This window comes from Microdochium trichocladiopsis (genome assembly GCF_020744255.1).
Source record: "Microdochium trichocladiopsis strain MPI-CAGE-CH-0230 chromosome Unknown B0I36scaffold_8, whole genome shotgun sequence".
Classification (NCBI taxonomy): domain Eukaryota; kingdom Fungi; phylum Ascomycota; class Sordariomycetes; order Xylariales; family Microdochiaceae; genus Microdochium; species Microdochium trichocladiopsis.
In genome coordinates this window covers 168926-194989 of record NW_025763551.1, presented here as the reverse complement: position 1 = coordinate 194989, position 26064 = coordinate 168926, and the positions used below count along the sequence as shown (strand labels likewise).

The 26064-nt window shown below is 57.7% G+C and overlaps 10 protein-coding genes across 10 annotated transcripts; 6 read left to right on the top strand and 4 right to left on the bottom strand.

Moving 5' to 3' along the window:
* Window positions 1-782: 782 nt before the first annotated feature.
* On the top strand, window positions 783-2739 carry B0I36DRAFT_328963 (SGF29 tudor-like domain-containing protein). Its single transcript, XM_046154655.1, has 2 exons — window positions 783-1557; window positions 1620-2739. The coding sequence occupies exons 1-2, from the start codon at window positions 1128-1130 to the stop codon at window positions 2429-2431; spliced, it is 1242 nt and encodes a 413-aa protein (XP_046008930.1). The 5' UTR covers window positions 783-1127; the 3' UTR covers window positions 2432-2739.
* Window positions 2740-4185: 1446 nt separating this feature from the next.
* On the top strand, window positions 4186-5067 carry B0I36DRAFT_365386 (ADP-ribosylation factor family protein; the record flags this gene model as incomplete). The annotated part of the gene is made up of 3 exons (XM_046159125.1): window positions 4186-4435; window positions 4608-4754; window positions 4904-5067. 3 exons carry the CDS (start codon window positions 4186-4188, stop codon window positions 5065-5067), a joined length of 561 nt encoding a protein of 186 aa, XP_046008929.1.
* A 1689-nt stretch (window positions 5068-6756) lies between these two features.
* On the bottom strand, window positions 6757-8294 carry B0I36DRAFT_148292 (meiotic mRNA stability protein kinase SSN3). The gene has a single exon (XM_046148476.1). The coding sequence runs from the start codon at window positions 8135-8137 to the stop codon at window positions 6890-6892; it is 1248 nt and encodes a 415-aa protein (XP_046008928.1). The 5' UTR covers window positions 8138-8294; the 3' UTR covers window positions 6757-6889.
* Window positions 8295-8830: 536 nt separating this feature from the next.
* Window positions 8831-9932, top strand: B0I36DRAFT_375796 (Asp/Glu/hydantoin racemase; the record flags this gene model as incomplete). The annotated part of the gene is made up of 5 exons (XM_046160399.1): window positions 8831-8953; window positions 9075-9288; window positions 9337-9395; window positions 9474-9565; window positions 9623-9932. The coding sequence occupies 5 exons, from the start codon at window positions 8831-8833 to the stop codon at window positions 9930-9932; spliced, it is 798 nt and encodes a 265-aa protein (XP_046008927.1).
* A 310-nt stretch (window positions 9933-10242) lies between these two features.
* On the bottom strand, window positions 10243-11898 carry B0I36DRAFT_365383 (major facilitator superfamily domain-containing protein; the record flags this gene model as incomplete). The annotated part of the gene is made up of 2 exons (XM_046159124.1): window positions 10243-11733; window positions 11803-11898. 2 exons carry the CDS (start codon window positions 11896-11898, stop codon window positions 10243-10245), a joined length of 1587 nt encoding a protein of 528 aa, XP_046008926.1.
* A 574-nt stretch (window positions 11899-12472) lies between these two features.
* B0I36DRAFT_328954 (uncharacterized protein) lies at window positions 12473-14087 on the bottom strand. The gene has a single exon (XM_046154654.1). The coding sequence runs from the start codon at window positions 13988-13990 to the stop codon at window positions 12800-12802; it is 1191 nt and encodes a 396-aa protein (XP_046008925.1). The 5' UTR covers window positions 13991-14087; the 3' UTR covers window positions 12473-12799.
* Window positions 14088-14232: 145 nt separating this feature from the next.
* B0I36DRAFT_328953 (uncharacterized protein) lies at window positions 14233-16285 on the bottom strand. Its single transcript, XM_046154653.1, has one exon. The coding sequence runs from the start codon at window positions 16075-16077 to the stop codon at window positions 14482-14484; it is 1596 nt and encodes a 531-aa protein (XP_046008924.1). The 5' UTR covers window positions 16078-16285; the 3' UTR covers window positions 14233-14481.
* Window positions 16286-17281: 996 nt separating this feature from the next.
* Window positions 17282-18643, top strand: B0I36DRAFT_365380 (uncharacterized protein; the record flags this gene model as incomplete). Its single annotated transcript, XM_046159123.1, has 1 exon — window positions 17282-18643. One exon carries the CDS (start codon window positions 17282-17284, stop codon window positions 18641-18643), a length of 1362 nt encoding a protein of 453 aa, XP_046008923.1.
* A 496-nt stretch (window positions 18644-19139) lies between these two features.
* On the top strand, window positions 19140-21119 carry B0I36DRAFT_328950 (GTP cyclohydrolase II). The gene is made up of 2 exons (XM_046154652.1): window positions 19140-20606; window positions 20678-21119. Exons 1-2 carry the CDS (start codon window positions 19464-19466, stop codon window positions 20723-20725), a joined length of 1191 nt encoding a protein of 396 aa, XP_046008922.1. The 5' UTR covers window positions 19140-19463; the 3' UTR covers window positions 20726-21119.
* A 367-nt stretch (window positions 21120-21486) lies between these two features.
* Window positions 21487-25769, top strand: B0I36DRAFT_351683 (uncharacterized protein; the record flags this gene model as incomplete). Its single annotated transcript, XM_046157033.1, is given in 4 exon segments — window positions 21487-21749; window positions 21835-24093; window positions 24111-25658; window positions 25733-25769. 4 exon segments carry the CDS (start codon window positions 21487-21489, stop codon window positions 25767-25769), a joined length of 4107 nt encoding a protein of 1368 aa, XP_046008921.1.
* Window positions 25770-26064: the final 295 nt, after the last annotated feature.

Below are 26064 nucleotides of genomic sequence, written 5' to 3'. Positions count from 1 at the left end.
GTCGGCACTGGAGCCGCCCGGGGAATGATAACGGGTCCTATGTAAGCGTAACTCTGGAGGGCCTGGAGCATCAGCTCTCTTTCAGTAACCTCGCAGTCGATTGGACGTCGCACTAACTAGGACACGGGAGCGACAGAGCAAGGCTGTGGCCATCCATGATCCCTCCAACCAAGGCCTCGCCTCGCCTCGCGGTCTCGCTGCCGCCCACGGTGCTCTAATCTTTGGTTCCATCCACGCCGCCAGGCCGGCCCTCCTCTCCCCTTCCTTTACTTGCTGCTTTGCCTCTGTGCTGTTTCTGCTTTTTCCTGGACCTGCGCTGCTCCTCTACTTACTTACTCTCACCTGTTCCCTGCCGCACCGCCGTCCCAGAACGCCTCCTCTCTCCCTTCCCATCATCTCTCGTGTGCCCATCTCTCCACGCTCACGCTGTTTCGACAAACACGAGCCCGTGCCCGTGCCCGCGCCCTTCTGCCAACCATTGCCAAACCGCTGGCCACTGGCTGCCCTCGCACGCCTGTCTGTGCCTTGCCCCTGTGCAGCCCGGCGCTGTTGCTCTTCCCGGCCTAGGTGCTGTACACCGACCGACTACCAAGCACGTCGAGCCCACTCGCGCCCGGCCGACCACTGCATTAAGCGAGCTGCGCTGCGCGTGTAGATCGAGCCCGCTTGTCCCCACGTCTTGCTCAGACCGCCCTAGCTCCTCTCTCGGCACTGGCAACCGGCCACCCCCGTGGTGATAGCATCACCGTCTGGCGGCAGCTGCTGCTCGCCCAAAGCGGTACGTTCGATTCACGTCCTCTCCTTCCTGCCTCCTGCCTTCTAGCCCCTTCCTTCCCCTCCTCCTTCTGGTCGTCGTCGTCGCCGCCGTCGCCGCCAATGGGGCGCATCCACATTCTCTTCTTTCGTCCTTGTCTCCCGCGCAGCTTCTACGCCAATTGAGTCGCTGCCAGGCACTGGCTCGGTCGGCTGAAGCATCCTCCGCTTTTCCCGGAAGCTCTTGCCTGTCGTTCCTCGCGCCCCGTCGCCCGCCTGTTCGTCTTCACCACCACGGTCTGCCAGCCTGACGACATGCACCGCATGCACCCGAGCATTCCTTGCGCGTGCGCTCCGAATTCATAATTGACACGATGAAGAAGCAGCACCAGCATCATCAGCGCAATCTCTCCAGCAGCCTCGGTTCGGCCTGGGAGCCCCCAGTCGGCAGCCGCCGCAGCGCGTCCTCCCAGCCCGGCGGTGGAACGGGGCCCTCGAGCTCCCGCAACACGCCCGACAGCCACACCGGGTCCCCTAAACCTGCCCCGACCAGCTCCAAACCCGCAAAGAGGCGCTCTCCCGAAGCGCCCACACCCCCGCCGCCCAAGATGTCCTCCCAGCGGAACCGCCCACGGGATAGGAAAGGCAACAGCGAGTCGGGCACTCATGGCGAAGAGTTTCAGCTCTGGAACGAGATCCAGAAGAACATGCCCGCCGTCATCAGCTCGTTCAACGAGAGCAGCAGCAACATCTTGGACATTCGGGACCAGGACAAAGTTATGGCTGAGAAGAGAGATCAGGGCAGTGAGTGGTAACCCACGGCAGGGCCCATTGGTTTCACCTGGCTAATTCTGGTCGGCCTTCAGCCCTCGAGACATCCGACTACAGCAAATTAGACAATCTACTTAGAAAAGGCGTCAAGGCAAACGACGCAGCCGGTGCCGAAATACCCGCCATGATCGAACAACTCAAGGTGCTCCGTGCCGTCATCAAGGCGAAAGAGCAGGAGCAAGAACAGACCTCTTCGTCTCGTTCCTCAACACAACGAGTCAAAGAGTCGGCGGCCGCCGCCGCGTCATCCTCTGTGTATGACTTTGACGGCGCAGGCGAGTCGACCGTGCCGTCTCCCAACCCTACCGTGTCACGCCGGATGGGCGGCTCAGCGAGCAAAGGCGACCGCGATTCCGTGCCACCCAAAGTCGACCGTTCCACGCCATCTGCCAAGGCTGGCAGCGTCGAGCCCCAGAACGGCTCGGCGAGCAGTATCGCGCGGTCCAAGATGTCCTTTTCAAAAGATGACGAGGTAGCATTCAGACCCAAGCCGACTGGCAACGAGCAGACAGACTGGATCCTTGGCATCGTACAGGAAGTCCGGGGCGAGGGCAAGTCACGACGTTATCGCGTGCTCGACGCAGACGTGGACGAGTCTGGCAACCAGAAAGATTTCCGGACGAGTGCCAGCAGCATGATCCTGATTCCCCCGGAAGGCTCGGTACTCGCGCCGCTGGATGCTGGCAAGACCGTACTGGCCCTGTATCCACATACGACGACGTTCTATAAAGCCGAGGTCATTGGGATGGAGGGAGAGGACAAGGTCAATCTCAAGTTTGAGGGCGAGGAGAGTAGCAACACGATGCAGGCAGTGGGCCGGCGTCACGTAGTTGAATACCGGGGATGAGTGATGTCATGCCTGGGTGACAGGCGTAATTACACCTGGGGCACCTACTATAGTACGGGTCCGCTTCAGCATTGCGATTGGCGGGGGAGCCCGAGGACAGAAAAGGCGGCATTTTGTTTTGCAGCATGGCGTTCCGCAGGATGGGATACTTGCATCTGGCATGGCGATGGTTTGTTTGCATACATGGTCTGCAGCGGCAGGGCGGCTCTTGGAGTTAGCGTACTGAGCATTACACCAGCATCTATCTTGACAGGACCCTTTGGTCACAGGAACCACCACTACAGGGCAGATTCTTCCAAGTGCGTGCGCCACGTTTCTGGAAGTGGCCGTTGTATCGACATTGCCTCTCAACAGAAAAGGGGCAGTTGCTTTTTAGGGACGAGAGTGGGACATGTGTAGGGGTCCCCACGTGCTCGTGCCTACGCTAAGTAGGGAGATTAGGGTCTAGTGCGCATGTGATGGTGGATTGGGTGGTCTTGGATCATTGTGGAAAATAGCTGAGGAAAAGGTGGAGGGCTCCGACGGATTACATTTCAGCCAAAGGAGACCAGGGGCGGCGGCGGTGACTAAGTGTGTGATGTACTGACGTGCCGCCATGGGTGATCTGTTTCCACGTCGGACTTTGGGACGGCCGAGAGTGCGGGCAAGCCAAGGCAGCGTTGCATTCCGGGACGGCGGAGTGAAACAAAAGTCTGGCGGTTACGAAACGTCTGGGTCGGCGGGACAATGGCCTCGCGCGAGGGCCGCTCAATGTCACCATCATCATCTGGCCATTCGCGGGACGAGTTTGGAATGGGTTGGTCGATACGGGAATGTGCAGTGCAGCCGGCTCCCGGCCGTGAGTGGCAATCTTGTCCTGCACACGGCAGGCGCTGGTGCCGGTATTTCCTCTGCCAGGCTCCCTTGCCCGCTCTGTGGTTGTCGACGTCCATCCGCGCTTCATCATTTCCCGGGGAGAGCATCTTTTGCAGCCACCATGTACTGGTCGAGAGGCCAATCTCTCTGCAGGTTGTGCAAAGGGCCGGCCGGCCAGGTCTGATGATGATGGGTGATTTGAGCGGCTGTGCGCCACGATGAAATGGGCTTTAATTAGAGTCGTGCGCCCTGGCCGGGGATTATATGTGCGGTGCCTGGTACCTTGCAGCAATCGGCCTCCCCTGGGCGGAACGGCCTTGGCCCCCATCTGCTAGGTACTTGCGTGCGTGCCTTAAGGTGCCTTGTAGGTGCAGCTGGTGGACCACGACCCCCCAGTCCCCGATTCCCCATCGCCATCTTGTTTCCTCCGCACAACCCTGCGCCTGTGGCCTTCCCTCTCATTCCCAGACTCCTCCTCCTCTACCCGTCGCCGCAGTCCTTTCTTTTTCTTTGGCCCATTCCCGCACAGCTTGTGTCATCGTGACGGCTGTCTTTGTTGCCGCAATCTTGTGCCTCACAGAATTACCCCCGATCGACCCGGTCCACCAAAGCTTACACGCCCTAACGCGCGCCGCGCCACCAGACCGTTTCCGCCCCAACCATCGAACCCCTATTGTCGCCCGCCGCCCGCCGCACGAACCCCCTACCACAACCCGCAAACCCCCAGCATCTGCCACCACCGATTGCTCAGTGCCTCGATTCTCGATTCCCCTTCAGAAACTCTCGAAGCGCTCGATCTCTTCTTGTTCGTGCGCGCGCGCTGAACGCATCTTCCGGCGAAGTTCTCCGGCATCTCTCTACCTGAAACATCACCAGAAAACACCACCCCAACCGACAAGATGGGCGGCCAACTGTCCAAGATGATGGGCAAGATCTTCGGATCAAAAGAGATGCGCCTGCTCATGCTCGGCCTCGACGCCGCCGGCAAGACAACCATCCTCTACAAGCTCAAGCTCGGCCAGGACGTCACCACCATCCCCACCGTCGGCTTCAACGTCGAGACTGTCACCTACAAGAATGTAAAGTTCAACGTCTGGGATGTCGGTGGCCAGGACAAGATCAGACCTCTGTGGAGGCACTACTTTAGCGGTACGTATCGCTTTTTTTTGGTTCTTCCTCCCGTGTTGTACTGACCACTCCTGCTCCGAGGCTATCTACTCGTGTGCGATATGTGCGAGGACAGGCGGATTGGGGGGACCAGGAGAGATTTCCCCGTCAACAATGGCTAACGCAGTGCACGTGTCCTTTGCACCACCAACAGGTACCCAGGGTCTCATCTTCGTCATCGACTCGTCGGATCGCAAGCGTATCGAGGAGGCAAAGACGGAGCTCCACCGCATCATCAACGACCGCGAGATGAAGGACAGCCTGTTGCTCGTGTTTGCCAACAAGCAGGACATTTCTGGAGGTATGTCGTTCCCCTGGAGCTTGCGCTCCACAACACCACAAGCTGCATTCCCTCACGCCATTGATGACGACACTTGACGACACGAACTTGTGATCAGAGAGACGCGGCGATTTGCTAACCCCCTGCTCTCATTTGCACCCGACACACAGCCATGAAGCCTCAAGAGGTCACCGACGCCCTGCAGCTCTCGAAACTCAAGGACAAGGTCTGGTACGTCGTGCCCAGCTGCGCGACCACTGGCGAGGGCCTGCTCGAGGGTCTCCAGTGGCTCTCGACGAATGTCAAGGCCCCGCCTGCGCCGGCCAAGAAGTAAAAGAAGAAAAGGGACCGGGCCAGCAAATCAAGCCTTTCGACGACCATGAGCCAAAATCTTTTCTTTTTCTCCACACGGAAGAGTAGAAAGTGCGCGGAGATCAGCAAGCCATGGACTTGAGACCTCCTCTCACCAAAGTGTAATCTTACGAAACGACAAATCTAACACGAAGAGACGTTGCGAGAAGTCTTATCACATTACTAGAGACGGCAGAAGTGTGCGCCATGGGATGATGGGAAGGGAGTGTCGACCGGGAAAGCGTGGGGAGGCAATCGTTGGGGGGAAGCAAACTGTATTACCAGATGCGAGTGTCTAGAGAAAGGGAGGAGGGAGTGGAGGAAGGGAAAGGAAGGAAGAACTGTCGACGGAATTTGTGGTGTTTATATACATCGCGGGGTCAAGCGTGGGCAGAGAGACCATGTGTGGCTTACCATCGCTTTTCTTGTTGTCTTATTTGGTTTTTTCCCCAATCATCGTACGGATCCTTTTTTTGGTATCTCTCGTTTTACAAGTTCCCTAACTTTTTTTTAATGCGATACCCCCCATTTATTCTCCCCTAGATGGTTGTGGTAGCTCGTTTGTTGATAGCAGCGACAAGGGTTGTGGTGTGTGTGTGTGTGTGTGTGTGTGTGTGTATGCGTGTGTGAGCGATTTTTATTCAGCCAAACGCCGTGTGACATGAGACTGTTCCGTTCTGGTGCCAAGACCGGCCGACGCCGAAGGCAGTCTATAATATACGTGTCTTGTGGATGCAGCCTCATCATATGAATGGGCGCGTGTCTACAGCGACGTAGCGACGTGCCGACGTGCCGCCCTGAGGTTCATGAACGAGGGCCACCATCGCACGGGGCCACCGCACTGTGCAGAACGAGGAGGTTATAGATTAAGCGTGTAAACATGGTAAAATGAGAAGTGGTGTAAACGAGTTGTGCACAAGTCGTGATTGATCTTGGCATTTATGCTACCGCTGTTACTGCTGCTAGGTGTACATGTATTGCTTACCGCAGGACACAGGACATTCCGGGCATGGGTAGATGGATGGATGGATGGGACGGATGGACCAGTGAACGTGTATGCTACCGTGTTATGCCATATCCCCGCTCGTCTATGCTCGCTCGCTCGTGCTCGCACAATGTCACCCGGAAACGAGCTCTTGTTGTGTAAATTTGTCTGCAAGCCCTTTTTGATTTCCCCGTTCTCTATCTGACATGGTGAGGAGCCCAGTCACCGGTTCTCCAACCGTTGATTAACAGCGGTATGGCACGGCGCGGAGCGGATGTATAAGTACACCTCTGATCATCACGCGAGTGTCGCATACCGCCGCGACCGAATGTGCTCCCGTCGGCTATCGGGAGTGGCGGAGGAACTCTGACGTCCGCTTGGATCAGAAATTTTCTCGTTATTTGTCGTATTCCGTATATTGCGTGATGCATTACTGTTTTGGGGGGTTTAGATGCGTATCTTCTCCTCCCCGAATGCGCACATCCCGCTCTGGCTCTGGCTCTGGCTCTGGAATTTCGTTTCGTCACACATCTCGCTAAGATTGGCAACAGCATTGGTCGTAGTAATCTTGGACACGCCTGCTTTATACAGAATCAGGTTTGCCGTCGAGCACCAGCATGCCGAGCTGATGAAGATATCCAAAAACTAGTCTCTTTGGCAGGAAATGAGACAAGGTGTGATATTCCGCCGAGAATCTTAACGCAGCCTGTCCATAAAGATTGTTCTAAAAGGGCTTGCCCTCCTGACCCCCAGCTCGCGCTCGTGCGAGTGCTGCCAGCGCCAGACTTGCTAAGCCCGGGCCGCCAGTCATGAGAGTCTCCTAGTTCTCCTTGACCCTCTTGACGGGCCGGGCGAGGCTGTCGTCGGGCAGACCCGACCGCTTCGTCCCCGGGAGGCTGCTCGTGCGGATGTCGTTGTCGTCCTGGCTGACCCTGCGCGTCGGGTACGTCGTGGACAGGCCCTCGAAGCAGTTGTTGGTGAACGTCACACCCGTCGTGAAAAAGGGATGCTGCAGCGCCTGGGCGGCAGTGAGCCGCTTCTCGGGGTCGTACTCGAGCAAGCCCGAGAGCAGCTTGTAGCCCTCGACGCCCAGACTGGACAGGCTGTTGGCTCCCCCCGGTGCTGATGTGGACGAGTGCTGGTTGATGGTGGCGTGGTACCAGGACTCAAGCTTGCTGGTCGTAGCCGAGTTCCTGCTGTTCTGGCTGCTGTGATGGTGGTGATGATGGCTGTGGTGCAGCATGGGCTGCAGAGTGTTGAGGTGGCTGTACTCGGGCATGCTGGTGAGGTACGGCCAGCGCTCCTTGGTCGGCATCCCCATGATGTCGACAATCTTCTGCATCTGGTTGCGCTGGAACGGCACCGTCTTCTTGTCCATCTTGGCCTCTTCGCCCTTGAAGATTGGCCGGAGGGACAGCAGCTCGGCAAAGATGCACCCGACAGCCCACATGTCGATGGCGGGGGTGTAGTGCCTGCTTCCTAACAGTAGCTCGGGAGCACGATACCATATCGTGACGACGACCTTATCACCGCTGAAGAGGGAGTGGACGGGCTTGTAGAACAGCCTGGCGAGACCCAGATCGCCTATGCGGACGTGGCCCTGCGAGGTGACCATGATGTTTGCTGGCTTGAGGTCGCGGTGGAGCACCCAGTTGCTGTGCAGATACTGGCAGCCGTTGAGCAGCTGGAACATGATGCTCTTTACGGTGGCGGGCGGGATGGTGTGGCGCGGCTGCTGGGTGTGGTGGTGGATGATCTGGAGCAGGTCGTGCTCCGCGTACTCAAAGACCATAAAGATGCACTTGTCCTCGAGGATGATCTCGTGGAGGCGGATGACGTTGTCGTGGCTCAGCTCGGAGCAGAGCGCCATCTCGCGGATGGCCGACTGCGAGATGCCCGTGTACTGCACCTGCTCGCCCTCCTTGTCGGGCTTGAACTTCTTGATGGCAAACTCGCCCGGGCCGCCGGCGCGGCTGACGGCCTTGTACACGCGGCCGTAGGTGCCGCTGCTGATGAAGCCAATGACCTTGTACTTGTCGACGACGCGCGTCTTGGACTGGTACGTCATGTTGCCGCCTCTGTCGCCGTTGTCTGTGATGAGCGGTCAGCATTGGGGGGTGTGCCCTCGGGTAGTAGGGGGAGAAGAGGACTCCAGATCGGAGTGGTGGGCGGCCACCACCATCAGGGCTGGGCGCGCAGCGAGGAGGACAAACATGGCTGATATGGAGAATAGGGCTTGCCTTCAAATGCTGCTTGAACATTCCTCTTGAGGCTGCTGTTGTACGCCCGGCCAGGGCCGGAGCCTGGCCCGACAGAGCTAGGGAGACTCATTGTGACGGACGGCGGGCGCGGGTGAGTCTCGCGCGCGGCTCAGCCGGCGATCTTCATTCGGAACTTATGATATGAATGGCCAAAGAATCACATGGCTGACACGGAGATGGAAGCAGATGGATGGTTCTGTGTCCGCTGCAAGACTTGCCCGGAGGCGTGCCAGGTCGGTCGTTTGAACCGGACCGCAGCGGATGCGCTGCTGGGTGAGCGTGGCGACGGGCGATGGTCGGACAGTGCTCTCTTCACAGTGCACTGTCTCGCGCATACTGTGTCTCGAGACATACCCCACGATGCAGCCACAGCTTGGCCTGGGTGATAGCTCTCTTGAGCTTCCTGTAAACTGGATTCCGGTCACCATCCTCTTCTTCCATAAATCTGCTCAATTAAGTGAAGGTTTCATCTCAGAGAGAGACCTATTTCGATTGCAACCATGTCCACAGACGAGAATATCGCCAGTCACCACAAGACCAAAATCCTGGTCATCAACCCAAACTCGTCCAAAGCGATGACAGACGGCATGAAACATGTCGTCGACGCCTGTGACCTTTCACCAGTGAGTATGACACGCGGTCAAATTAATTGAGCAACAACCACCCATTTCCATACGCAGCCAGCAGCAGCAGCAGCACCGGACTGATTGATGATGATGCAACATTTACACACCAAAAAAATAGTCGACACAAGTATCGTTCTACACAGCCCCTAGCTCATCATCCCCACCCAGCATCGACGACAACGAGGGCATCCAGCAGAGCAGCAGGGCCGTCCTCGGCGACACGGCCCTGACGTCGACCCTGCACGAGTACGACGCCGCTGTGGTGGCATGCTACAGCGTAGACCCGCTGGTCCACGAGCTTGCGCACCTCGCCGCCGCCGCCGCTCACACTGGTCAGCAGCAGCAGGAGCAGGGACGAGGTGTCAAGTCAAGCCTGGTAGTCACCGGCATATTCGAGGCCAGCATCACCACCGCGCTGTCCTTGCTCCAGCCCGCCGCGGCGACCTCACCACAGGGTGAATCATCCGCGGACCAACAGGACCATGCCCACGGCCACCCTTCCCCGCCGCCGCCACAGCAATGGGGCATTGTCACGACGGGCGGCTTCTGGGAGGATCACCTCACCCAAGGCGTGGCGGGCTTTCTCGGGCAGGACGTCATCTACCCTTCGTCCTCGAATGAGGGAGGAGGAGGAGAAGGGGGCCATGTCAAACTGCAAAACACCAGGTTTGCGGGCGTGCACACGACCGGCTTGAACGCCGGGGATTTCCACAAGGGCGTCTCAAAGGAGGAGATCGAGCGGAGGCTAAAGAGCGCGACAAAGAACTGCCTGAATGGCGGCAGGACGCGGGTGGTCATCATGGGCTGCGCGGGGATGGCCGGGCTGGAGGGCATCATCCGTGCCGCGGCGGCCGAGGAGTATGGCCACGAGTTTGCCTATGGGGAGCTGCATGTCCTGGATGCGGTGCGGGCTGGAGTCATGCAGGTCGAGCAGATGGTCAAGCTGCAGAGGCTGCTCAAACAAGGGGAAAAGTGATCAAGTTTGGGGGGGGATTTGGGGGAGATTGAGCAGGTATTGCTGGATCAAAAAACTATGTCTAGTGTTTCTTTGTTGAAGCTCATTTGTCTTAGCGAGCCGACTGATATCCAATGTTACAATGCCCTCTCTTCTCATGTGCATCTAACACGAGTCCATGTTCAATAGTTCTAGCGCTGTCCCGTGACCTTCCTGTCACACCGGTTCTGTTTTAGTGCCTTTTCCGGAAGAAAGCCAGATTCTTGCGAGGCAAACCTCGTACATCAAGCTTGCAGAGCTGCAGCCGTGCATTCCCCCCATCTCACGCAGCTTAGTCGAGACGCCGCTCACGGCCCCAGACCTCGTCGGCATCCTTCTTGCCCTTGGTCTCGGGGACCTTGACCATAACGAACAGGGCGCTGAGCGCGGCCAGGCCCGCAAAGATGAAATAGACCCAGCCGGCACTTCCGAAGCGGAAGTTCAGCTCGTCGTTGATGATGGGGAAGAACTGGACCACGAGGAACGTTGCAATGTAGTTGGAGGCCAGACACCACGACTGGGTCGCACCAACGGCTTCCTGGCCAACAAGCTCAGATGCCAGAATAAACGGAACAGGGCCGAGACCGACGGCAAAGAAGGCAACAAAGGAAAGAACCGCCAAAGCCGAAAGCCACTTGACGTGGAAAATGATGGATAGAGCGAGGATCAACGCCGATGAACCCTGGCCGCTGATGGAGAGCAAGAGGCAAGTCTTGCGTCCGAGCTTATCCGGGAGCGGCGAGCAGGCGATGGTGGTGAACAGGTTGACAGCAGACACCAGGATTGTCAGAAGCGCGGAGCTCATGGGCAGAAGATTGTCCAGAAGCGAGACCGAGTACACAACAATGGAGTTGATGCCGCAGAGCTGCTGGGCGCACATGACTCCAACACAAGCGATGACCGCTGGACGGTAGAGAGGATCCCGGATGACTTGGAAGAAGCCCATGGTGCGTGGGCTCTTAGTGCTGCCATTGCTGCTGCCACGGCTGCTGGTGGATGTCCTGCGGCCACGAGCGCTGGTAGGCGTAGTGGCAGTCGCAGCAGGAGAGCTGTTGAGCAGCGACTCGACTTCGGGAGAGATGGGCTCACCACCCCATCTGGAGGCCTCCTCACTGATGTCGTACTTCTTGCCACGAAGACGCTGCAGGTTCTTCCTGGCCAGGAAGACGTTGTCGTTGGCAGCAAGCCACGAGGGCGACTCCGGCACGGTCATGAGGCCACCAGCATGAGCGCCCGCAACAATGACGCCAGCGCCGAGGATCCACCTCCAGGTAGAGCTATAGCTCAAGAAGAAGCCCAAGGTCTGTGACAAGAGAATACCGACGTTTGTGCTGATCTGAGTCATGGCGCCGAACAAGCCACGCTCGGTTGGAGGTGCCACTTCGCTGATGTAGATGGGCACAATGACGGTGGCAGCACCAGCGCCGATACCGGTGAGGACCCTACCGAAAGCGAGGACGGGAATCGCGTTGGAGACAGCCTCGATGAAGGAACCGATCAGGAAGAAGGCGCTGGTGAGGCGCATGGCGAAGACGCGGCCCTTGGCAGAAGACAGAGGGCCGAAGCTGAGAGCACCCAGAAGACCACCGAGCGTGTACATGGCGGAGACGAGGGCGAACTCGGCCTCGTTCATCTGGATGCAGTCGGGAAGGTAATATACGTGGGCGATGTGGGAGATGCTTGACTTGCCCGTCACGAGGGCCTTGAAGGCATCCGTCATGGAACTCGGGGCGCTGTTCTTGGTGGCACAGGTAATGACATCGTGAGGAGCATTGAGCTCGGCCTAAGGGGCGTGAGAAAGCAATCAGTAACTGGAGTGCAGCGGCAGTGGATCGCGACAGCTGGTACGCACAAGATGGAAGCCAAACTGCAGGGGGCCCAAGGCAGCGAAGCCAACCACCATAAGCAGGTAGGTTGAGACCTCGCGGAGGGATCGTGACACCGTCATGGCTGCAGCAGTCTGAAGAGTGGGCTCTCGTTCTGTCGATCGGGGGGCGCTGGTCAGAGTGGTCAGATGTCGACGGCGAATGCGACGACGGCGAACGCGACGACTATATCTCTGGCTGGCCAGCGAAGGATGTTTGAGAACAAGGGGAACAGAGGGAGGTCCCACAGGAGTCGGCGCGGGCGAGGGATGTGTTTCTGGAGGCAGATGGCTTATGTACGGTTGCAGGAGCTGGGTGAAGTCGAGGGAGCCTGCCTCAGGGTGGTGACAGTGCGGGGAGGCTCCGCTGGAGACACCTGCAGCCCTGGGGAGCTTCAGGGAGGCCGGCGGGCGCTGCTGCTTGCGGAGGATCAGCCCGGCGAGCCGTTGTGGGGGAGCTGCGTCCGGCGCCCAAGTCTGCGTGTCTCACCTTGGGCCTGGTGGCGTCGCCGCTAAGCAACCCTGGCATCCACTCCTGCCGCTTCGTCCACTCCCTTGACAGCACGCCAGCTACGGTCCAAGCCGTTTCCGTCGCCCATTGTAGGCGTGAGTGATCACCATTTCACCAGGCTGTCATCGCTACAATGGCCTTTGACCCCCAAACGAGCCGAGCTTAGTTCGAGGAATGCTCTTCCACGTCTACGTCAGCCCTGCCCACGACTTTGTGCTATAGCCAGTCAGACTCTGCCAGACTCTGCCGTGATCGAAGAGCATGATGCTGGACAGACCACGGAAAAGTGCGTTGGCAAGGGATTCCCGTATAGACGGATTGCACCCAGTACTTGAGCACACTCGGGGCCACATAGCCATTGTCTCATTTACATCCACACTCGGGCTGGTTGTCATCAACAATAGTCTTTGCACCTGATCGATAAAGTTCCGGTGGGCTGGCGGCCAACAAATCCCTTCCCTGGATAGCTCTCTCTCACATAGACGAGGCCGAGGGAGCCCCACGCCGGTCCCAGACCTTGTCCCAATCCGTCTGCCTCAAGCATCGCGACATCCACGCTTCCGCGGCTACACCTGGCAGGCCATACTCGGGGCTACAGGTGCCGTGACTGGGAATAGTAAAGTCCACACTGAGGCCTCGAGAGAATGGATCCACAGCCTGCAGGTTGAGTTTCTCGCACCACTCCGCCACATCACTCAGCAGCCTCCCCGGGATCGTGTCGTCATGGCCACTACTACTTTCGGTGTACAGGCGGTAGGCTACATCAAATAGCCGCTCTGACTCGCTTCGGAGCTGGTTCAGGCACGCTGAAGCAACTTCTCGGTCGTTGAGGTCTGCTGGTCTCGTGACTTGGAACAAGGCAAACTCGTTTTGCGGCTCTGTGGCGCCTGGATCGAAAGTAACAGCGCCAGCTTTTGCTATGGCTGCCTCGGCCTCCTCCACCGTGTCCTTGCCAAGGTCCGTGTTGACACTCGTTCTCGGATAAGGTTGGCTGGCTCTTGGCCTCTTCGCCAATCTGTACTGTGTTTGTCTTCGCTCTCTTGGCTGGTTGATCGTGACGGTGATTGTCTGGAGCGAGGTGGGGTGCCTCTTACTCATGGCAGCCTTTGCCAGCGTTTCGAGGTGACCAAACATCCACAATGCGTACTCGATGCTGACATGCCGAACGGAGAGGCATGCTCCAAGAAACAAAGGCGTTGTGTTGGTCATGGCATCGCGGTGCCATCGCCACGTCTCGGCCCACTCGAGGACGTCGCAAAACTCGTGGAAGGGTTTCACCGACGAAGCATCGCACATCTTGTCGAAGCTCTTGCTTGATTGTTGGTCCAGGTTCTGGTCCAGCTCTGGCTCCCTCGATCTGCGAATGCCCCGTTTGACATGGTCCCTCTCGATCCGCAGTGGTTGGCGGTACTGTTTGATGGCTTCTCGCCGAGCCTCGGTGTTGACCAGGAGCACTGCCGGGATAACTGATGGGCCCTGGCCGTCGGGGACTACATTGTAGTGCATCCACCAGTCCAGATTCGATGCCCAGTTCCAGGCGTCTAGGTCCTGCTTGAGCCGCACAGGAATCGTCCTGCGTGGAGCAGCGAAGCTCCAAATGCGCAGTCGCAGCTCTGCGGGGAGAAGAGCGAACTGGGGAAACAAGGGTGATTGCTCAGCGTCCATGTTACACTGATTCTAGATATCACTCGATACGTCGTCTGAAGCGCACAAAGGTGTTCTGTTATCGGTGTCTCAGTATCACCATCATGTTAAAGATGGCAAGAAGTTGCAGCATGCAGGGTGGGTCCCTTGAGGGCCACAGCCTCCCGACGTCGGCATGCACGCCTCCTTCGAGCACGGGTTGAGACAACTTTTCAAGATTAACCAGAAAACGCGCCTTCATGTCAGGACTAGCATCTTGAGAATGCAGTAAATGGTCTCTCGTAATGGATTTCTCGCGGCAATATGTACATACAAGCTCATGAACACCGGTAACGCCTCGAGATGTACGCAACCACAACCCTGAACAGCTCCTTTTACGGTAGTGTGATCTCTCTTCGAGACTGCTGTTCAACACTTCTCTCTTTCTCGCTTCTGTCAGATGATCGCCGCCAATTCCCTGCTCTCCAGCACGTTTCACGTCCGATAAGACCGCATAGGTCCAGGCTCAACGCTTAATCACTATCCTCGCCCGCCTCGACCGTGCCCTTGTACTGCGCGGCACGCTGGGCCTCATCCTCCTCGTCCTGCTCCAGAGGCGCGACAGCAAATTTGGTCGTCGCAAAGTCCGGGATCCGCTTGATCTGCCGCTGTGGGTAGCCGCCCGCAAGGCGCTTCTTGCGCCGCCTAGCCTCCTCGCGCTCGTCGAGCACCTTGGCCACCTCGTCCTCCTCGCTGAGCATGGTGCCTTCGATGCTCAGATAGCCGTGCGTCTCGGACGAGCCAACCTCATAGTTCTTGATGCGGAAGGGCAGGTTGCCGGTCACGCGTGCGCCGGTGGCGTCGACCCAGTAGCCAGTCTGGTGGAGCTGCTCTGTTTCTTGGACTTGTTCTTGGTCTTTGTCATTGTTGTCGTTTTCGTCCTCGTCGAAAGGGTCGGATGCGGGTTTCGAGGAGGCTCCCTTCTTGCCTGACGCGGAGGACGACGACGACATCATGTCGACCCACCGCCATCCCTGTGGCAAGCGGCTCGCCTCTATCGACGCATTGAACATGTCGAAGCAGATGACGCCCACGAAGCCCTCGCTCTGCAGGTTGATCTTGCCCTCCATCCAGGCGCCGCGCGTCGGCCGGAAGATGTCCACCTCGGCGGTGAACCAGCCGTATCCGACGGCGTACTCGGCGATCGACTCGAGCAGTGCTACGTCCTCCATGCCGCTCTGCTCCGTGAGCGACTTGGCGCCGGGCCGCTCGCCGAGCCGCGGGTTGCGGTAAGCCAGCAGGATGCCCTTGAGGTCCGGCACGTAGCGGTTGACCAGCTGCTTGAGGTGCTGGTCTGCGTAGCCTTCGAGCGGCTCGGTCATGCCGGCTGGGTAGAGCGGGAGGTAGAGCGAGACGGTTTGTGTGTAGAAGGGGTATGTTCTGTCGGCAGAGGAGGAGCTGAGTGTTGATCCCGCCACTTTTGTGCTGGATTTTGACGTCTTGGAGGTAGAAGGCTTCTTCGTCTTCTTGGCTACGGGGGTCGAGTCGATATCCATCGCATCAGCATCGCCGTTGGCTGCCTTGTGCTCCTCGATCGCCGCGGCCTCGGCCTGTGCTGCGAGTATCGCCTCGTGGTCTTTGCTCTTGCGTTCCCGCTTCTTCTTTTTCGTGGGCTCCTCGGTCGTCGCCTGTGTCTCTACTTCAGCTTCTGGCTGGCTCTTGCTCTTCTTGGACTTCTTCTCCTTCTTGCTAGGCGGCACTTCGCTCTCCACCACATCCATGGCGGCATCAGCGGGGACGACTGGGACATCCTCAGTCTCCTCGGCCTGGTGGATCTTCTTTTCCTTCTTCTTCTTCTTCTTGCCGCCGTCTGTCGCATGGGCAGTGCCGTTGACGGCAGGCGCGGCAGCACCGACAGCACCAGAGTCCTCGCGACGGTCGTCTCCAGCGTCGGCGTCGACAGCCTGCCGGGCCTTCTTGCTCTTGCGCTCGCTGCCGTCGTCGACGGCCGTCTCGGGGTCGCGGTCCCGCTTCTTGGTCTTGTGCTCGCGCTTCGCCTTCTTGCTCTTCTTGTCGCTGCCGCCGCCGGGCGGCAGGACGGGTGGTGCGTCCGACACCACTGCCGACATTGCTTTCTCGTGGGTTTGCTTGTTGGGGTTTTTTATTCCGCCGCCGGCTCGGGAGCCCCCCGGGTTTCCAATCGTTTGTTTGGGGGGATGTAATAAAGTAAATCGACAATGTCGCCACGCCTGGATTGGCTCTCTGCAGGGACACACGCAAGCTCGATCGCGGGGGTGTCGCCAGTGCGTGCGTGCGGGTGCTCGAGTTGCTGCTGCGATGAACCAAAAAAATTTAGATACGGGATTGGCGATAAGAGCAGTGCAGCTTCAATTGCAACGGACGAGGCATGCATGCAGCTGGGCCCGGTTTTTTCTCTGGACAAAATTTTGGCGGGGCCGGGTCTGGCTGTTCAGCCAATCAAATAGTTGCAGACGGGCCCGGTGATGCCCAGAACGGCATTCAAGGGAGGCGGCAACTTGTACTCAAAGAAGGGAAATAGAAGTAATGTTGTTCTTTGAGCTTTGAATCGAGTGCATGAGCGGGGGAAATCGTATATGACATATCGCGGTGTCGAGAATGAAAGGCGACAGTGACTGAGGTGATGAAGCAATGCATCAACAGGCTTTATTAAACGGAAGAGAAATAACAAGTGATTAATGCAAGGAATACATACGTATGAGCGGACGAACAATAAACTAGAGATCCATAAGTGCGAGGAACAACTAACTACGAATGCTAGAATACACGCGAGACCGAAGTGGGCATTTGAAGAATATACTACATTTTATGACTGAGCGTTGGCAGGCTCTCACTATGACTGGAGAGTTGACGTTCGAGACTTGAGCTATGAACCTTGACCTCTTCGCTCGACATTACGGTACGGGTGTGACACAGTAATTGGCGTGCCAGAACGGCCGATGGTATTCCAGGCAAGGAGTTGGAGTGGCGGTACTGTTGATATCGGAGATAGGCCCAACTCCATCCATGGATGGCTTCAGCAAACAGTACGTACTCAACTTTCCTGTAATGGAGATACCTTGTGCAAACCAGGACCATATAGTGCCTACGGCTCTTGTCCTTCTGAGACTGCAACTTGCACATGACCAGGCACACACAGCCGGGCAACACTGAATCCACCTAAATGAGTCTTGGTTACAACATTTCCCACAAATTCAGCAGCAACAGCACACGCAAAAAACCAAGTCTTCGAGATAAGAACATCGCGGCCCAATACGCAGCAGCCAGATGGAACAAACTCAGCGTCAGAACAGCATGTATCCAACCAGGCGGAGAGTGCCCCTGCCGCCTTCCGGCGAGTTCCGTGCCGACGAATCCCCTCCCGACAAGCCACGAAGCCGCTTTAGGGATCGCAGAGATGCCCAGTACATCTTCATGGGACGTACAGTCTTTGAAAGAAAGGTGACTCGACGGCAGGATGACTTTCGGCAATCGGCAGGTAAAGGAAAGCGACAGGATGGCCCTTCCCAGCAAGCTACTAGAGGAAGGCTTCCTGTTCATGGATTCCCTCCCGTTGGTATCGACGAGATTGACGCCACCATCAAGCGTGTAAACAACCAAAAGCCACAACATCATCAACAACGACAGTCTCTGCAGGAGCAGCATGAGCAACCAAACCTTACACAGATACGACCGTCGGAGTGGAACGACAGGCGAGCACCGCCGCCGTGGCGGGCGCGCCAGCAACCAGACCAGCGACAGGAACGGCCGCCGAAGCAAACCCACCCTCGCAACTATCGCCAAGCAGGGACCAGCCCGCCTGAACCAGGTTACGTATATATCCATGAGGATTTGCAGCCTTACAAGATCCGAACGCGAGACCGCATCGCAGCCAAATTTGCCAAGCTCCTGGGCCGGGATATTGGCACCGGGGCCGAATATGACGGCAGATACGAACACGCCCTCAATGAAGAGTGGAATGAATGGTCCGACGACCGGGGCCGCGAACTAGAGGACGGAGAGGACGCTTCTTGCGAATACAACGACATGCACATCGACGAGGAAGCCACCCAAGCCGGAGTCAGGGAACAGCACGCCAAGGAGGAGGACGCTGACACCCTCCTCTCCGTCCCTGGAGGTTGGTCTGGCGCGACGACGGCCCAGAACAGCAGAGCCAGCAGTACCGGCAATAGCGCCTACCAGAATAACAGCGATGCAGACGATGGCAGTCGCCCGAGCTCCTCCATCGATTCCAGGTGCCAGGGCAGTCGGCTAAGCTTGCCGGATGGTCTGATGCCCCAGCCGAAGCTTCATCGCCGTCCAGTCCCACGGCCACAAACGCGAGTGGCACCTCGACCACCTCCACCGCAGCCTGGACAAGAACGCCAGCAGACGACGCCACGCCCACGAGGACAACAGACACAACAGCCAGCTAAACGCAAGCCGCTCTGGTGGAAGCCAGACACGACCAAGCCCGTGCCAGAAGCTGGGTATGAGAGTCCGTCAGTGGAGGAAAACGCACCGCCTGAAGCGAGCAGCGCGGTGCACAACAGCGAACCTCAGCATGATGTCGAACCCATCGACGGCGAGTCGGTGACTGGATGGAATCCCGCCCAATTCGCCTGCCTCGTCCTGGTGCCTGCCATCCTGGCAGCGCTTGTGTTTATGTTCAAGTAGGGGTTGGAACAGAGTGAATATTAGGTCCTCAGGCAAGGAACACGGGACCCATGGAGATGAAGAAGAAGAAGAAGAAGAAGCAATGGCAAGTTTTGATGTTTCCAGGAGTAGGCAATCCAGCCAGTCAGTAATATGAGGAATGAGATGATGAAAGCCACCAGCCCTTTGTTTTCGTGGTGTTCGTTCGATGACAGAGTGCCAAGCCAAGTGTGCTGACGGCGTGAGGAAGGGAGGGTAGTGTAAGCAGGGTTCCCCGCAGAAGCGCGCCGAAGCCAATGGCTGCTTGGGCCGGCACTTCTGGAAGCTCGAGCAGGAGCCGAGTCTGCTGCACATGCACGCGGATTATGTAGCGTACGCTTGCGAGGAGGACCCTGCCGAGTCTGCACGCTGTTCGCGCCTTCCTGGCCCCGGCCCGGCGGTGCTCCTTCCCTCGCGTTCCGGTACCCCCGGACTCCAACTTTCCATCCCCCGTTGCCCTGTGTCATTCTCCTTTTCACCTCGCTTTTCGTCCAACTACGTATACACTCCTCTTTTCTCAGCAGGACTCACGACTGCTACTGCTGCCTCGAACCCGCCGCCATTTGCGCATCTACTCAGCACAGCACTCCTGTCCTCGATTGTGTCTGCTCTCCAGTCGCAATTCGGCCCTCGGCCACCCCGCCAACCCCCACACTGCGATTTCGCACCGCCCACTGCCGATTGCTGTAGCCGAGTCCATCGCCTTGCACATCGCACTCCCCCAGAGAGCGGGCATTATCACCGACCCAATTGCGCACGAAATCACGCCTGAGCCCCTGAGCAGTTGCCGACGCCTCGCAAAATGCCCTCCACGGGCGAGAGCACCCCAAGCAGGGAGTGGCCGCAGGAGACGGCCGAACTCCCTCCCTTTTACTCGCCTCGGTCGCATCCCGTCCAAGACAGCGACCTCGAAACCCACGCCTCCCGCCTCGTCCGCGAAGATCTCTCCCTCTCCGGATCTCCAGCCGTGGCGTCATCTACCACATCCTCGTCTCATGCACTGTCCGAAGCATCCTCAGACCATGACACCCAATTGCCACCGCCTTCACTGTTGTCACCAGCTTTCACGCCGCCGCAGACGCCCGGCACCGCCACACCGACGACGGAGCGACCCCGCGCTGTGCCCGTAGACTCAAGCATCCCGTCCGGCGGGTGCGGCAACAAGCGGCCTCGCCTTCTTCCGACCCTGCCAGAGGTACAATGTATCGTCCGTGCCCGCATTCCGACCGTTGCTGGAACCGAGATGTTTCTGCATCTGTACACAAACAATGTCGACAACAAGGAGCACCTCGCCATTGTGTTTGGTCCTCATATACGCAGCAAGTCGTTGGATGCGCCACGAGAAGGCGAGACAGAAATGGATCGCATGATCAGAGGTGCTTACACAGGCCGCCTGTTTCCTGGACGGACGAAAAGTGGCATGATGGCCAGCTCTGGCACGAGCGGTCAAACCGATGAAGATCCCGATACGCCAACGGGACCGCCCCTCGTGCGCATCCACTCGGAATGTTATACCGGCGAGACTGCGTGGTCCGCTCGCTGTGACTGCGGCGAGCAGCTCGACGAGGCGGCCAGGCTCATGTCGCTGCCAAGCAACAAGAACGGCGGCATAGTCATCTACCTCCGGCAGGAAGGCAGGGGAATAGGTCTCGGAGAGAAGCTCAAGGCCTACAATCTGCAAGATCTGGGGTCTGACACAGTCGAGGCAAACCTGCTGCTGAGGCATCCCGCGGATGCGCGGAGCTATGGTCTGGCGACAGCAATGCTACTCGACCTCGGCCAGGAGGAGATTCAGTTGCTGACGAACAACCCGGATAAGATCCGGGCCGTCGAGGGCCCAAATCGCGAAGTGCGAGTGACAGAGAGAGTGGCCATGGTACCGTTGAGCTGGAAGGGCAAGGGGGGTTTCCGTAGCAAGGAGGTGGAAGGATATCTGAAGACAAAGGTACGTCAACGCGAGGACTCGTCTTGTGGAAATGAGCCCCTGATGCACACGCTAACAAGGATAACCTCCAGATTGAGAAGATGGGACACATGTTGGAGATGGGCGGCATGCCTTCATAGGCATGACTAGACAGCACTATATCGATCAGTGTCCTGTCTTGTATATTCACAAAATCTTGGAATTGCTCGTTCCAGCCAAACCCATATAACGGAATGTCGTCTTGTTCACAGTCTCAGGCTAAAGTTCGCATATTCCCAATGCAATCATGAGTACAGTTGAATCCTGTCGTATTGGCTGCTATAAGTGAACGCAATAATGGCTCGGACGATTCAATCAGATCCATCTATCTCTGATACAAATAGCAAAGCGCGGCAACGAGCCACACGGCTAACATCGTACGGAGTAATAATCACTTTTGATTTTGTCCAGCGAGGCGACAGAGCTCGGCGGCCGATGACTTAATAGCCGACCCCACATGCAAGGGTCCCGTGTGGGGCCACTGTGAGGGTCCAGCGAACGCGCTTGTGACAGTGGATTTCTCGAGTGATGGCGCGCCAAAGCTTCCGGGCCTTGCTTTTCATGATTGCCTCAGTCTTGCAGGCTATTTTCCTGCGGTTCTCTTCGACCTCCCGGACCTACATTTCTGGCATTGCGGGAAGGGTTCCTCTGGAGTAAAGATCCTGTACGCCCATTAACGTCTGTGACGGAGCACTGTGTGTCACGGACCGAGTCGCAACTGCCTTATTCGTTTCAGCTCAGGCATCCATCTGCACCAGCCGTTCTTTCATTGTCTTCCTCACGAGGTCCCTGCCCGACCATCTCACTTGGCGACGAACCACACCACGTCCCCCATGATCGCCTGAAATAAACGATTTCAGCCATGGCGGACACAACGATGCGCCTCCGCGTTGTGGTCCAGCGCAACGGGTTGCCCGAAACGAGATACATGCTCCCCGTACCGCTCGAGGGCAACCCTACCATTGCGAAGCTGCTCGAGCTGGTCAACAGCTGCACCCCTATTGAGAGCGACGAATGGGGGCTCGAAGACTACGCCGTGGAGCTGCCTGCGCCCGATGGGACCAGGAACGAATGTTTCCACTTCCAGTCCGTCCGGGAGGTGCTGAAGGAGGATGAGCAGGTGTTGTAAGTTTTTGGTCTTTTTTTGCTCGACGGACTCGCCATAGTGCGATGCTGTGAAAGGGAGACTGACGAATGTGCTGCATAATAGTATTCGCCCCTTACAGACCGACGACTTGCGAAGAAGACGGATCAGCGGCCGCTATCAGATCTCCTCGGACGGAAAGCACTTGGTCGACGGTGTGGCCTTCGGTCGACCTCTTCTGCGAGGCGCGCCCAGTCGTCCTGGCATTTTCATACCGCCACGCAAACGCCGTAGGCTTCTGAACAGCAGCGAGGAGGAAAACAGCTATCAGAATACCGAGAGCATGCAGCTGCTCCTGACGAACGGGGAAGATGCTACACACGATCCAGACTTTGAGCAAGTCGCCGACGGGATGAACGCCGACTTCTCGCCATCAGGTTCGGACTCTGATGTCGATTCGGGCGATAGCGATTATGAGGCAGACGAGGATCTTGCAGACGAAGTAGAGGCTCTGCAGAGAGAGAACACCGAGATTGATGATGGCGTGATGGATATGGGGGTGGATGCACAACTGCCACGACAAAGGCCAGACTCAAGGCGGAGTCAAGCAGCACCACAGGAAATCACGCTCGAGGCGCTGGACAACATGGGAGCGCTGCGTGCGGCGTTTCCAGCTGCGCCGATTGACCTCTGCGAGAGGGTCCTGGCTGCCAACCACAACGACCTCAAGCTTGCGTATATCAATCTCAAGGAGGCCTTCGATCCCGCGTTGCCGGAGAGCGCTGTGCTGTCCGGCAAATTGTTCAACACGCACACACGCGGTGCACCTGAGGGCCAAGGCTCCTCCACAACAGCAGCCCGGCAGGGTGCACCCCAAGGCAACGACGATGCCATGGAGGACGAGAACGACTCGGGATCTGGGTCTGATGATGATGTGCCGGATCTTGTCAAGCGATACGACCGATGTGGCCTTCCGCCTGGATCCATTTCCTCGGGACATGGACTTGCTAGCATGGCTGCAATCACTGGGGTATCCACCGGCGGTGACAGCCAAGCAACATCAACGACCTTGAGGCCAACCAAAATCGTCTTTGCCGACGAAGACGAAGCGGCGGACACCACCTCCAGCAGCGAATCAAGCTCAAGCTCTGAATCCGAAGACAGTTCCGAGGACGACAACGACAACGACGACGACGACGACGACGACGACAGTGACTCAAGCGACAGCCAAGATGGCGGCAACGGGTCCTGGACTCTGCCTCAACCTCGGGACCCCATGCTTGATTCTGACAGTGATGACAGCAGTTTCGACGGAGACGATGATAGCGACGACGATTCCTCCGCCGATTCTAGCGAGGGTGATGAAGCGGGAAGCGACGATGATAGTGACAGTGGCCCGGAAGAGATGACTGCCAAGGAAGTTGTCCCAGTCATCACGCAAAAGCCAGCAGTTGGCGACACTTCTTCTGAAAGCGAATCAAGCGACAGTAGCTCATCCGATAGTGACTCTTCATCAGACGACAGCTCTTCAGGCGACAAGGCTCCCACTGCTCCGGCACAAACCAGATCTCAGCCGGTCGTTGCGAAACAAGCACAGCCGACCGTGGCCCCCGGCCAAGGCAAAGCTTGCACTAAGAGCAGAAATGCTCGCAGGAGAGCAGCGAAGAAGGCGCAGAAGGAGCAGCAGCAATCTGGTGTAGGCCAAGACGGAGAAGCACCCGAGGCGATTGGAGACCCTACACTGCAGACATTTGATGAAAAGGCCGCTTTCGAGGCCAAACGCCAAGCACTTCTAGATGCTCTAGCGAACGGTGGCATCGAAGTTGGTCCAGGTGGCTCTACAAACCTGGGTCAAGCGAACCCGCCAGTGCCCAGCTCCAAGCGAAAGCGCGACGAGGAGCCGGTTTTATCTGAGAGGCAGCAACAGGACAGCATGGATATTGTTGACAATGATACACCGCCACCGGCCGCGACGCAGCCAACGAGCCCAGAGTCTCAACAGAAGCGTCAACGGTTTGATCTGGCCGCTGGCAAGCGACTTCTCTTTGGGGCACTGGGACTGCGAGCGCCGAAAACAGCTGATGACGCCGAGAAAGTTCGGTCTCAACTGATGAAGGACGTCCGCCCTCTCGTCAATGCCAGGCTTGAGGCTGACAAGGCCAAGAAAGAAATGGAGTTGTCAAAATCCCATGACGCGGAGGACGAGGATCCGGATGCCTGGAGAGAGAAGATCAACTATCGAGCCGTCGAGTGTTGCCAGGAAGGCATCGTCCTCAGCGAGCCTCCATTCCCATTTGTCCAGCGCTGGGATCCGCAGCAGCAGGGCTTGTGGAACGGCAAGAAGAACAAGCGCGGCGGCAAGGGCAAGAAGGCAGACCGCAACCAGTCTCATTACTACGAAGAGGACAACCGGGGGGCAAGAAGAGGAGACACGACGACTCCCTTCAGGACGAGTCGTTCTACGACGACACATCATTCAATGGTGTTGCTGGTGCTCTTGATGACGACGCTATGTTGGACTATGACGATCCTGTGCCTGATGAAGCCAAGAACAGCGGGGAGGGCGATGCTAGCCAGTTTACCGACATAGAGGATTTGCCTTCTCTCCCGAAAGATCCGTCCACCCTGCCCAGTCTGCAGGCTCAAGACGCCAAGGTTGGAATGGTCATCACGTGGAAGAAGTGGTCATGTTCAGCAGCGACCAAGTGGCAGCCACTGATCTCTGATGTCACGGCGGTTGTGATCCGTGTCGAGAACGAAGGCTCAACTTTGGAGGTGTGTTTGGCGAAGAGAGACCGCCACCTGGATCGCGCAGCGAAGCGCTACGATGAGGTCACGGGGCAGAGGCTCTATGACAAGTTCGAGGCGCCTGACATCAACGATGACGAAGACGAAAACGAAGCTCTCGAAGACGAGCAAGACGACGACGGCTTCCGCGCTCTCGACTTCACCGAGCTGCTCGAGCCCCGCGTTGTACAACAGGCTGCGGACGACAAAGCGAGCACCCAACCAGAAGCTGCACAGACAAATGGTAACTCTCACTCCGACCCAGCAATTGGTTTGATTCCCAGCATCGAGCAGTCATCGGGCCAGGTCCCAGGTCTCAGTGGCCCGTCCGCGAGTTCTATGGTCATGGCGGCAGACGGCGGGAATGAGAGAGATGTCGCTGTTAACACAGGTGTGCCTGAGCAGAGTGGAAAATCGTCGATGCCTTTATCCGGAAATTCATCAAGTGATCCGGCGACTGCACAAGCCGGCCAGGGTCATCCAACCTCCCAGATCGAATCAGGATTATTGCGCGAACCTAGCCCATCTGAACAGCATTCTACATCTATATCTGACGTGAGACAGCCGAAGGAGCCCGCCCCGCTATCTCAGCCTCTAGAGGATCCATCTCGGTACGAAGGCGACCTCGATGCCCAGATGGTGGACAAACCCGATCACGTCGTCCATGAAACTCAGCCCGATACAGACTCATCTGCCCACACGCCCATGCCGTTCCATGACGCGATGTCGAACGCGAGCGCGCCACTTTCGAACACCCACGATGACGATACGCCTTTATTTCATGGTATCGAGGACGACGAAGACGACGTTATCGCTGGCACGCCGCCGGGAACCCGCCCAAGACTCAGAGAGCCAACGCCGATGAGCAGCGTGGCGAGTGGACGCCAACCGGATCCAATCACAGCTCACGACGTGCTTGAGCCGGACACGTACAAGGTTCTGAGCACGAGCGATGTGGCTGCTGTCATCTTCAACAGTCAGTCTGATGATGACGGCGATGGCGGCTACAGTGATGGTCCATTTGCTCGCCACAATGATGCTACAAAGCAACCCCTCGAGCAACCATCTCAAGCAGGTCAAGACGCCGAGTACGAGGCAGTCATCCGCGAGCTTGATGGCTCTCCAGAGCCTTCTCCTGCGGATGGAGATGCGCCACTGTCAAGGTCGATGTCCGCACCGCGAATAATCAAGGCCGAAACCAGCCAGGCTAGACAGGGTGACCCACGACATGATGAAGATCTCACTCGGCCTATTCTGAAAGTCGCCAGCCTTAGCCGAAGCACCAGCATTAATGCCCCAATTTCGCCACCAGCGATTAAGAATCGTAGACGCTCGACCGGCCCAATTCCAGTAGCTGCAGCCGACGTCACTTCTTCCTCTTCCAACCGCAGACAAACGAGCGCTCCTTTCTCAGTCCCAGTAGGCTCGCAGCTCGTCGACCTTCTTTCTTCCAGTGACTCGGAAGACCCGGACGAGCCCGTGTTTGCGGAGAACTACGCGGACGACGACAAGGATGCGAGCTACGACCCGGATGCACCCTTCGATGTCAACGGTTCACATCCCAGTGGA